The sequence below is a fragment of the Narcine bancroftii genome, chromosome 5 (genome assembly GCF_036971445.1).
Source record: "Narcine bancroftii isolate sNarBan1 chromosome 5, sNarBan1.hap1, whole genome shotgun sequence".
In the NCBI taxonomy this organism is placed as follows: domain Eukaryota; kingdom Metazoa; phylum Chordata; class Chondrichthyes; order Torpediniformes; family Narcinidae; genus Narcine; species Narcine bancroftii.
In genome coordinates this window covers 31803220-31816262 of record NC_091473.1, presented here as the reverse complement: position 1 = coordinate 31816262, position 13043 = coordinate 31803220, and the positions used below count along the sequence as shown (strand labels likewise).

Genomic DNA, 13043 nt, shown 5'->3' with positions numbered 1-13043 from the left:
TAGTTATTGGAATTATGATGAAAGAGAGAGAGGGACACACACACACCCAAAGGACATTCTAGACAGGAATCAATTCTCACCTCTTCTACTGAGCCATATCCTAATGCCTTTCTGATCTCTTTAACACAATAGTGCTAAGTGATTACTACCTGTTATGACACTATCTGAAGGCTGCAATAAGTGTCCAGCACCACTCAGTCCCTGAATGGCATTGTTTCAGTGCTGAAGTTTTGGTCACCATTGTCAAGAATCTAAGATCATTATGAAATTAGCCATTTACATGTGTAAATTGGAAACCAGAAATCAGGCAGGCAGAGAACAGATATTGATGTGTACTTCGAGCAACCCTTCCAGACTTCTGTTGATTTTTTTTTCTATATACCAGAAGGATGTTCTTAATTTTAACTGGTACATGAGATTAAATGACCAACAACAAATTGTTTCCCTGTCTTTGTGGAAAAGGATATGCAAAATGTAAAACCTAAGCTGTAGCAATACCTTCAAAGAAATGTCCAATTTGTATGCAGGAAAATGCCTTAAATATTGTTCCCTGTGTCTGAGTTCTTGGAATAGGGTTCAAACAGTACTAGTGACGTCGTGCTGTCTACCCACCACTGATATCCCTCATTGCATCTGGCATGACTCAGTAAGACTGTTTTGGACTTCGTGATTTGTTACTGTACCTTTTTGTACCTTGACATAAGCGCGACTTAAACATTATCTGTAGCTAATATTTACAGTTTATTTGAAAATTGTTCTGACTAATGTAAATCAATCAAGCAATATTTTTAAAAATGTTATAATGCTACCAACTATCATTTCTAGCAGTACAGGTATCCCCTGCTATCTTAAAGTAGAGCATTCCTATGAAACCTTTCAACAGCTAAAATGTTGCAAAGCGAAGAAGAAATTACCATTAATTTATATGCAAATGAGTTTCCCAGACTCACTGCCCATGCTCTCCCAACAGTCCGCTGAATGTCATTTTCAATTTTTTCCCCCTTTTCATAAAAGCAAAAATCCTCTTTGGATTTCTTTGTTAGCAAAAAGAGAACTTTCGAAAAGCAGGGGATAACTCTCTTAAACAGATTGTTCTTCAACTTTTGCATTTAAAGTTGTACAACAGAATCTCTATAATGTATACAATACAATGGCAAGTCAGAATAAAAGCATGGGGCAAATTAAGCTCTGCAGAATTTTGCTTTGAATTGTAAACATAAGAAACCCCAAAGTGAGGAACTGAGAGAATCATCAACATTTGGGTATCGTTATCCATCCATCACATCAAATACCCAAGAGAAGTTGGTGATTGGCTGCTTGCAGTGTTTTAGTGCAAATCAGTTAGCATATTTCAAAGAGAACTTAAAGAACTCTCTGCCAGAAAGCACAATTTCTGCATGAGTGATCATTGTTTAAATCTATATGTTGGAGGGGGGGGGGGGGGGGTGGAATAAAAATATTAAGTTGAAAAGTGAGCGTCAGTAATATTAAGAATGAAAGTGCTGGATTGTTGTAAACAAAATTTTTTTTTCTAAAGCACACTGCCAATGAGACTAGACCCAGTGTTACTTCTCAGTAGCCTCAAGATCCCTGAAAACAGCAAATCACAAAGATTCTCCCAGGAAATTAGAAATACACAATAAATGCAGGTTGTAATAGTAGCATACAAAACCTGGGAATAAATTGGAAAAGATATCAATTTCAGATGTATTTTCAGAGTACATTCATGACATCTCATACAACCATGAGATTCCTTTTCCTGTGGGCGTGGCAAAATTACCAGGAATTGATAGGGCAAAAATAATCAAAAGCATTGTTAATAGGTAAGGAATGTAAACAAGCTGACTGCAATCCTGAGATAGCAAAGAAAAATCAATAAAGTGTGCAAGTAAGAGTTCTTACATGAGTCTCTGATTAACTTTGTTGTTAATGAGTCTGATTGTGGAGGGGTAGCAGTTGTTCCTGAACCTGGTGGTGCAAATCTTGTGGCACCGATACCCGATTCCTGATGGCAGCAGCAAGAATAGAGCATATGCTGGGTCGTGTGGGTCTTTAATAATTGCTGCTGCCCACCTGACAGCAGTGCTCCATGTAGATATACTCAATAGTGGGGAGGGTTTTGCCTGTGATATCCTGGGCTGTATCCACTACCTTTTGGATTTCTTTGTTAGCAAAAAGAGAACTTTCAAAAAGCAGGGGATAACTCTCTTAAACAGATTGTTCTTCAACTTGTATTGGTGCTCAAAATGTATTGGTGTTCCCATACCAGACCATGATGCAGCCAGTCAGCACAATTTCTACCACACATTTGTAGAAATTTGACAGGGTTTCTGGTGTCATACCAAACTTCTGCAAGATCCTGATGAAGTAGAGGTGCTGATGTGCTTTCTTCATGTTGGGTCCAGGAAAGATCCTCTGAGATGGTGACTCCCAAGATCCTAAATTTGCTCCGCCTCTCCACTTCTGATCCCCTAATGATCACTGGATTGTATACCTCTGGTTGCAAACATAAGATACCCCAAAATGAAACTCTGCAGAACTTTGTGCTTCAGGTTTCTGTTCCGACTTGGCTTCCCTTTGGCTATTGTCTCTTCTCTCGCTCTCCATCCATTCATGTGAACACTTCCCTTATTTTAGTGGGCTATTATCTTTTACATTGGCAGCCAATTTCCCCCAGCTTGGAAGTTCAGAATTAGCATATTTTCTGAATATAAACTATAAATAACATAGAAAATACAGCACAGGAATAGACCCTTCAACCTACGCAGCTGCACCAAACATGATACCCAAGTTAAACTAAAACTGTCGCATACACAAGATACACATCCTGCTATCCTCTGCATGTTCGTGTTTCTATCTAGAAGCCTTTTAAATTCTGTTGTATCTGCTTCCATCACTACTGCTGGTTACCTGGTCCAGGCATCTACTGAATTCAGACACTCCCTGTAAAAAGATTTGCCCTGCACATTTCCTTTAAACTCCCCCTCTCCACCCCACTTGAATGCATGTCCTCTAGCATGTGACATTTTTTACTGTGGTGGAGGTGGTGGGGGGTGGGGGGGGGGTAGATTCTGTCTACACTGTCTATGCCTCTCACACTTTTATAAATTTTCAATCAAGTTTTTATACAGCTTCCAATGCTGCAGAGAAATCCCAAGTTCGGCCAACCTCACCCCATAGCTCGCACTTTCTAATCCAGGCAACATTCTGGTAAAACATTTTCTGTACCATTTCCAAAGCTTCCACATCCATCCTGCAACAGGGCAGTCACAAATGCACTCAAAACTCCAAATGCAGCTTAGCCAAAGTTTTATAATGCTGCATTGTGACTTCCTTCCATTTATACTCAGTAACCTGCCTAAGAAGGAATGTCTTCTTTAACACCCTATCTACTTGTGTGGTCACCTTCATGGATTGATGTACCTGAACCCCCCAGATTCCTCTGCACATTACTTATTTTAACAATACGCTTTCCCATTGCATTTGACCTCCTGATATGCAACACCCCACACATGCCTTGATTAAACTCCACCTGCCATTTGTAAGTAAGCTATTTGGAATCCAAATCAATTCACTATTGATCAGTCTACTATTGAAGAACTTTGTCAAGGCCTTACTAAAGTCCAGAACTGACTCACCTTCTTTAACTATCACTAATACACAATTCTTATAATGAAACACCACACATTTTGTTTTTAAATCCATTCATCTGTGCATTGAATTTCTGTCAACTATTTTAATAATGTTAAATTAAGGAAAGTGAATAAACCGGAATTAGATCATTTTTATATTTAATTTTTAGGAACTTGAAATGCAGGCCCGTGCACATGGAATCCCACTTGTCAACCCTTCTGGCCTCTGCTCATCTGATCTTGCTGGACGGAACATTAAACTTGAGCCAGTAATCAACGAGTGCCACAGAGATGGCTTACAGCACCAAGTGGATCTTTCCTGCAGAACTGCACTGGATCCTGCAGCTGGAACTCTCAACTTCAGTGATAACCTTGGACCCGACATCTACAATCCTCCCACAAAAATGAGTACCAAACTGGAAGATATTTTGATGGACGATACTCTCTCCCCAGGGGAAGGTACTGATCCTCTCTTATCATCTGTGTCACCTGGCGCTTCAAAGACGAGCAGTCGGCGAAGCAGCATGAGCATGGAAGATAGTGAAAATGGGTGTTAGCAAAAAAGATTCATTTCTTTAAAGCTCCATCTCTAACTCGCTCTCAAAATTCTCTCTTTGCCTCAAATATACACCTGTGTTGTATTGGTAAACTTGTTTATCAGTCGATAAAGAGTTTAAGTCAACAGAATAAATCAAAATAAATGGAAGTGAGTCTTCTTCAAAGTGATAGGAGCACAGATAGCCAGACAGTGAAGGTACGCAGAAAGTAGAAGATGGAATAATCCTTTGGGGCATGATCAGTAAATTGTATTCTCATAAAATGTAATTTGTGTAGGAAAAAGGAAAATAATTGTATCTTTTAATTTAGATACCCCCCCCCCCTACAGTTTCTTAACGATTACTTAAATATTTTAATCCATTTTTACAATCAGGTTTTGATTTTGCATGAACTACACTTTATTTGTTTTCATGTTAGTCCTTTAAGATTTGTATTTTTTCTGAATATTTGGTTGTATAAATATGCACATATTCAGTATTTCAAATAATATTATATTTCTTCAGTTCATTTTTTTTGTGAAGGATTTGGTGCATTGGCCACAGACACTTAAGAAAGTAGAGGCAAGATATTTTTAGTGAAATATCTGAATATTTTGTGTATCAAAACACAAACTCATTTAGATGTTTTTTTTAATTAACTATGAAAATGAGAGCTTTATTTGTTTGAAAATCATGATTGTAGTTCAGAATATATAATGTGATGCTTAAATTAGCTAACCTGATGTGCTATTTATTTTATTTTTAAACAGAGAGGATAACGATTAGAAGAAAATGGGTAGTGTGATTAGAAATCTACTTTTTTTTTGCCTTCTAATGATACCTCTTCTGCTGGTAAATTGACATGTTGAGTCCTTAAGCACTGCAGCATGCTAAAATGCAAATAGCTTTCTGCTTATCAGATTATTAGTTGATAATGTATATGCTTTTGATGAGGTATTCAGATAATCCTGCTGACAATTTGATGATATCTGTCAAAGTGAAGACCAGTTCAAGGTATTCAGTAACTACACTGATAATGGTAAGGGAATTGGAAGAGGCTAAACTGAGGCAAGATGCAGTTTTGGGGAGCTGGAATTAAGCAATGGCATGCAATTTATTCAGTGCAGGAACAGTAATTTCTCATGATCTGGTGATTAACATGATGTAGATGGCCTTACTCTTGAGTGGAATAAATTGTATGTCTTGCCAAGAATTCCTTTATATCTCATTCACAATTTGTTACACAATATAATGTACAACAGTATTTGGTAAGACTGATTATTGACCACAGTGTATTGTGACAAACTCTCCCCACCCCTACCATAGGAGTTAATAATGATGTTACAGTAATGACTAACTTTGTCAGGGCAAATCAATCAACTGGTCTTTAACTGTGTTTTTATTACAACAGTGTTGTAAAAGTAGGAATATGATGCGACATCATCTACTTTGTTGTAGATCTATGCAATTTCATTAGGTGTATCTGCATTAAACTGTGCCTAGGTCATTGTTCTACACTCATACTAGCTCAAGGTGTGATGAAGACAAGTTTTCAAAAGATAATAATTATTAAATACTATATGGCAGTAGAATACAGTGAATTCAGAATGAAGTGCCTTAAAATAGATGACCCAAGTCTTTTGGATATGCACTGACTGAAGGGTGTAATCCGTGAGGGTTTGGCCTCTGTAGAAGTACGTGGACATTGCTAGCAACCTCTATTGAAAATGCAAGCTTCCAGCTTCTTCACTGATAGGATTCAGAGATTTACTGACCTTCTGCCACCTTTCTGTGCAACTAACCTCAAGAGGCAGCTTTTTAGTGTGAAGGGGATTGACTACTCAGCCTAGTTCTGCCAAAATCCTAGGACCGGAGAAAAGGATGCAATGGAACTATGTTATGTTAAAAGCAATAATTCTTGTTAAACATTTTCAAAATAGCAAGTAGGGAAAAAAAGGTTCAATAATGAAAGATAAGCACAACAGCCATTCACTCGTTGGTGTGATTTGAAATAAAGAATGCACTTGCTAGATTGAAGACTTGTATTAATTCTTAATAAAAAAAATTCTTGGAGAGTAGCTTAAAATACTGCCTCAATGAGCTAGTTGGTACTGTAATGTGATATTCACTTGCTATCAGATTCAGCATACTTTATGTTCCACAGGAATGTAAATTACAGACCATGATTAGCCATCTGTTTTGAGCCCAATCTCACTCAGTAGAAGATGCACAATTATTGGTGGTGGTTTGTCTTTTACCTGACTATTAAACTATGGAATATTATTGCACATTCATTGTAGTAGCCAGCTTGATATATGGTTAATAATTAGATAGCACATCAAAGAGTTGTGTATCTTCATTATTTTTGGTTTAATTGTAATGGCTAATTTATGCTGCAATTATTGTGCCATAAAAAAAATCATGTGAATTTTAAAAATACTATGAATTCCACTTAACTGTTGCATTTATTATTGTGTCCCCCTCCAACAAACCATAAAAAAATACCTTAAAACCTGAATTTACAGAGCCAGGTTGAAAATCACAGCAGCACAATGTGTTTCTAGATATTTGAATTGATTTGCCCCAGGGAGTGAGCATTCATATAAAAATATTACAGAAGTTGAAGTTAATTGACACTGTCTCCATATATGGTCTAACAGTCTAATTGTTTTGCCTGTACTTGTGTGTTAAGTACAGTGCATTTGTAAAGTATGTAAACCATTTTTATTCTACAGCTTTAAGGCTTGTGGGTCAGGAAAAACACACACAAGAAATATTTTCAACATGTAAAAGAAACTATATGAATCCCTCTATATTCTGGCAGAAGTCAGAACTATTGTGTAAATGACTCTTGTGCACTTACCAATGTATTCCTCTCCAGGATATCTTTCCATATGTTGTTGTTCTATCTAGAATTAATTGTAATAAATGCAGAAAGTTCTAATTATTGTTTGTTTTAAATTGTACAAAATAGGATAAAAGCACAGTACCTGTAAATAAAAAAAAACTGAGTTGCCATTTCAAAGAAAGGTATGAAAGCTTCAACACCTCTATGCTGATTCCAGGCTCAGAGAGTAACCTCTGAAACCCTTCTGTTACATAAATTATAAACAACATATTGTGACAATGTTTAACAAACTGAAACTATAATGTCTGATTGTTACATTTGTAAATATATTTGTAAGTACACTAAATTACACTTGATGAAATAGTAACTGTGGTTAGGTTTTAAGTTTTGAAATTTTTACTTTTGGCCAAAAAAATTTTACATTCTTATTGTATAGATTGGTTAATAACATAGCTACCAACACAAGTAAATAAAGGGGATCGAAAAAGATTAACATCTTCTGGTGTTCATTTGCCATTTTGCGTTTAAATACGGCCATTACTTTATTGGGCATTTTAATGGTTTCGGTTTTCAAATAGTTATTATTTTATTGGGTATTTCAAGGGTTTGTATTTACATTTTATTTTGCCAGTCAAAAAATATAATTCTGGTTCAGCTCAAATGGCACACAAATTAACATAACACAACATAACAATTTACAGCATGGAAACAGGCCATTAGACCCTTCTAGTCTGCACCGAACCAAACACCCCTCTCTAGTCCCACCTCCCTGCACAATGCCCATAACCCTCCATCTTCTTCTCATCCATATACCTGTCCAACCTTTTCTTAAATAATACAATTGACTCCGCCGCCACTATTTCTCCCGGAAGCTCATTCCACACGTCTACCACTCTCTGAGTAAAGAAGTTCCCCCTCATGTTACCTCTAAACCTCTGCCCCTTAATTCTTAACTCATGTCCTCTTGTTTTAATCTTTCCTCCTCTTAACGGAAATAGTCTATCCACATCCACTCTGTCTTTCCCTTTCATAATCTTAAATACTTCTATCAAATCCCCTCTCAACCTTCTACGCTCCAAAGAATAAAGACCTAATCTGTCCAATCTCTCCCTATACTCTAGATGCTTAAACCCAGGTAACATTCTGGTAAACCTTCTCTGCACTCTCTCCACTCTGTTTATATCCTTCCTATAATTAGGCGACCAGAACTGCACACAGAACTCCAAATTAGGCCGCACCAATGTCTTATACAGTCTCAACATCACCTCCCAACTCCTATATTCCATAAAGGCCAGCATACTAAAAGCCTTCTTCAGCACCCTATTCACGTGAGTTTCTACCTTCAGGGAACGATGTACCGTTACTCCTAAATCTTTCTGCTCTTCTGTATTCATCAATGCTCTCCCATTTACCACGTATGTCCTGTTCTGATTCTTCTTACCAAAATGAAGCACCTCACACTTATCAGCATTAAATTCCATCTGCCATTTTTCAGCCCACTTTTCTAAGCAGCTCAAATCCCTCTGCAATCCTTGAAAACCTTCTTCATTATCCACTATTCCACCTATCTTAGTATCGTCTGCATATTTACTAATCCAATTTACCACCCCATCATCTAGATCATTAATGTATATAACGAACAACAATGGGCCCAATACAGATCCTTGAGGCACACCACTGGTCATCGGCCTCCAACCTGACAGACAATTATCCACTACCACTCTCTGGCCTCTCCCTTTCAGCCAATGTTCAATCCATTTGACTAATGTAAATATGACAGTGAAGCTCTTTAATATTTATTCACCCCAATTTAACACCATTGAAAATAGTCAAAATTCTAAGAATTATTAATTGCTTGGCCTTGCGTACCACAATGTGTTGTCAGGGTGAAAAGCAAGTTGAAGGGTCTTTTCCATCTCTGGACATGCTGGTCAAGATCGCTTCACTGCCAAAACAGCAGTGCCCAGAACATCCTGGGCCATAAATAGGTCACATGGGTTAGTACCGGGCAGGGAGGACGGGCGGGTGGGGGAAGCTGGTGTTCAAAGGGCTTGAGGCAGAGCGAGTTTCAGGTTTAGTAGTGATGAGGTTGGTGGGTTCAACTATTTGGAGGTCCATGCCTTGTTGGGTTGAGGTTGTTGTGCTTCTATCGGGAACCAGGATCCAGGGTGTTTGAAGCAAGGACGGGAAGGTTGCAGGAGAAGGAATATAGGGTTGTTGAAACCTACTCAGCTATGATCGTCAAACATCAAGTGCTGCTAGAGCAACATGGAATAACTTACCTGACAACAGTCCAAAAGAAGCATCACCATCAATGCCAGTAATAGATACTCAAGCGTGCCTTGCTCATGGATGTTCTTGATTAAAGTTCATGTGACTGAAGTTGCAGGTAACCATGTTTGATATTTGGACTGTTTCTTGGAATTCCATGCATCATCTGGAACTCTTGATTAGGGCTAATTTCCATTACGCAAAGAGGAACATGACCTTCATTATGGCAGGCAAAGAATATACCACTTTTCATTTCCTAATGAGAGCCGCAATGTTCATCTGAACAGGGGGTTCCAATACTGTAAGTACCATCAACTAAATTTGGGAACCAAGAGACTTCAGAAAAACAAACTTTTGGAAGAAGCCAGCAGGGTATGCAACATCCATGGAGGCAGAGGGGATGCGAGCCTTGAACCCTCCATCTGCCCAAATGCTGCTTGACCTGTCAAGTTCCTACAGCAGTGTTTTGTTTGCTGTTCTCATCAATTCTCCTTTTTATTCCAAATTGCTTGGTAAACAAGCCTTAACCAAAATCATGTGCTCCTTTCATGATGCCCTGGTGGGATTTTGCTTACATTTAATTTAAATTAAAGTAATTAATTTAAATACAAACACACAAGTTACTCTTCTGCAACTGAAAAAAATTCCACTCATGAAGTGCTTTCAAGAATGAAATGGAATTCAATTCTCCTGGAAGCAAAGTAATTCATTAACCCACTGGGGAAACTCAAGAGCCACTCAATCAAGAGCTAATCAGTGCCTCTGGTTATTGAGTTCACCACTTCTCCCACATGCATTTCACTTCATACCTCAGGCATTGCTTGTTGTCTCATTTGTTGATACATTGATAGAATAGATTTAGTTCACTATAGCTACTTGCTTACAACCATAAAGACAGATGCAAACACTTCTAAGGATGAAGATCAGGGTCGCCGGAGCTAGTTGACTCCTTTTGCTCTGCAGTTGGGAGTTCTCCACAGCTTGGTATTGTAATGCAATGTTCATCTGGCACTTCAAGGGATGATAATTTCAAACTTCTGGATTCACCACTGTTCAGTTTTCAGTTGCAGCAGAAATCAAAGAGCTTGAAAGATCTTGATCAGCTGGATGTGGAGATGATATTCCCTCTTGTGCAAGAGTCTAGAATTAATGGTCAGAAAATTAACCCAACACATTAACTCTATTTCTATCTCCACTGTTACGACCTAGACCAGCAGCAATTGAAATTCACCTAGACAATGGTATCATCAAAACTAATTTTTTGAATTTAATAATAATATAAAATATTACTCAACTCAAAACTTTACCCCACAATGCACAAATGTATATATGTGTGAATGCGTGGTAAATCCCAAAGCATTACAGTTCAGGCATAATTTTGAGGAGATGATTTTAAAGTTCAATCTCAGAAATCTTTTGTGTTGAAGCTCAGAGCCTTTAAAACTGCTGTTCAAAAGTTCCTAAATTCATGAATTCTTTGTGGAATTGTTTTCAGAGAAATGTTTTTTCATATGAATGATTTTCCACACATCCCCCTCTCTTGAATGGCGGTTTCAGAATCTGTTTTTCACACAATGATTTCACAAGTGGCTATTGTGCATTATTGCTCTTCCAGGTCCACCTCACAGAATGTCACTGCATTTTCTGACTTCAGATGAAGCATGGTTCAATATTAAAAATGCCTCCATGACATCACTGCTGCCTTTGTTTGAAGTTCTTCTCTTCCAAAAGTTTGAGCAAATGCTTCCTGGCTGTCTGATCAGCTAACCACCAGAAGGCTTTCTTGTGTACACAGGTGTTTTTCTGAGTAAACATTCATTGTCTTCAACATTTCAATGGACAATCACTCCAGCTCTATGGCTGTTTACACAGCTTCCACTGAACAATGATCCAAGCTTGCTTACAGCTGGACATAGAGATATCTCATCTCTCTCAGAATGGTTTGTGTGTGTGTGTATATGTTCCCTGAATCCAACCAACAAAATAACTTTACTAAAATAACATTTTTAACTAAAGATTAATAGCATAATTCCATCACACCAAACATACAACAATGACCTGAATATCTCTTGCGTTTTCTCTTCTTCCTGAGGATCCAACTTCTGCAGTTTTTTTTTTGCTTTTCAATGAAATTCAAGCATTTTAGACAACCAACTTGTCCAGCTTTAACCAATTCCAATGAATGGTAATCAATTGGTCACTGTTAATTTAGTTTTTCCTTCTCCACAGATATTCCCTGACCTTGTGGGCAATGTCGGTATTTTCAGAATATATTTAATTTCATTTGTCAGATTTCCAACAACTGCTTCTATCCTTCTTCATTTCAGATGACTCTATTTGCAACTCCTCTAGACAGATCATCTAGAATTAACAGGCCACTTGGTCATCACCTTATCACTGTCATTTTCTGTAACTTAAACAGTGCCCATTTTCTGATTTGGTTCTGAAGAAATGACATTCACATGAAATGTTAATAGTTTTTCTTGTTACCAGACTTACCAAGTTTCTCCAGCATTTTTACTTTTGTTTTTATAGGGTAGAGAATTGTTCTCTGACAAAAGCAAACAAGATCCACCAAATCAAATCTTTGGCTGATGGAAAAGATGGTTTAGCACAAGCATGAACACAGTTTACCAAAGCTCAGCAGACAGATGATGGAATGGGAGTTGTACTTCGATTGGTCCTGCTATCTCTCCCAGTAATACTCAAGGAAGTTTTGGAAAGCATTCAGGATAAAAAGTGGAAGACAAGAATGTTGTGTCCAATGTTTTGACCTTGGTAGGCATCAAATTCACAAAGCAAATTAAGATTGGCATTTGAATGTGTGCATGCTGGTAGAGTGAAGCAATAGACGTGGAGGTATCATGGAAATTCCTATTGGATTCAGGCAGGCATTTTAGTTACTTTTTTAATGTTAATGGAGCTAATCAACAATATGGGGAGAGTGCCACTTTGAACAATGCAAAATGTAGATGCTGAGGTGAAGAAAATACTCCTTTTTGCATTTGGATTTTTCACAGTTTGTGGTTATAACTTATATCTTGACTCTGTAACCATTTGGCTCTTGTCTTTTCATTTTATTTTACTTTTATTGACATTTTTACATTGTATCCAAACTTAAACAGGAGAAATGAGGCAGAGTGTGGAAAAAGTCCATGTCTAATGCTACCAGAGAGAATCTTTGTACCACAGGACAAAAGATGTATTCTTTTCAGTGCTGGCACAAATACAACCATTACATGTCTATGTATAAATTCAGAATAATCACTCTGCAGGAAGACAGCTACCAAGTCGTGCTGGGTGGGGTGATAGAGTGCAGCATTGCTTGGTTGAAGAAATCTAGAAATCATGTGAGCCACTTGAACTTTCCCATTTGCCTCGAGATTCTACCAAATAATTTTGGCTTCTGAGGTCTCCAAGTTGAGCAAGGAGATATAAATGGTCTAACAGGAAAGGCAATGCCAGATTTATTGAAATGTCATGAATTAACTAAAGGAAACAATAGGTTATTGAGCTATCCAAACATAACAAAGTGACCCTTTTTTTGCTTAAAAATCAAATATTCACTTAATTTGTTGCTTTCATCACTTGTGTCTTGCTAAATGGACTCAATTATAGTACTCCTCACAACCTCTCATCTTCTACCTTGTAAGCATGTCATCATTTATGCACTTCTCCATCTCCCTGCTATCTCAGGGAATATGCATTCAGACCAAATGTTCATTGGGTAGATTTCTCACCTCTCTCACTAATAGG

At 37.7% G+C, this 13043-nt stretch overlaps 1 protein-coding gene across 10 annotated transcripts in view; it reads left to right on the top strand.

Moving 5' to 3' along the window:
- Positions 1–12040, top strand: part of LOC138763236 (microphthalmia-associated transcription factor-like) — a 296887-nt gene extending 284847 nt beyond the window's left edge. For 9 of the 10 annotated variants that reach the window (XM_069937068.1, XM_069937073.1, XM_069937069.1 and 6 more), the window contains one exon: positions 3803–7505. In XM_069937068.1, coding sequence (XP_069793169.1) covers positions 3803–4189 — 387 coding nt within the window. In that variant the 3' untranslated portion in view covers positions 4190–7505. Of the gene's footprint in view, positions 1–3802; positions 7506–11822 lie in introns of those variants that run through there. The other variant, XM_069937072.1, reaches the window with a different exon arrangement.
- The last annotated feature ends 1003 nt before the right edge of the window (positions 12041–13043 follow it).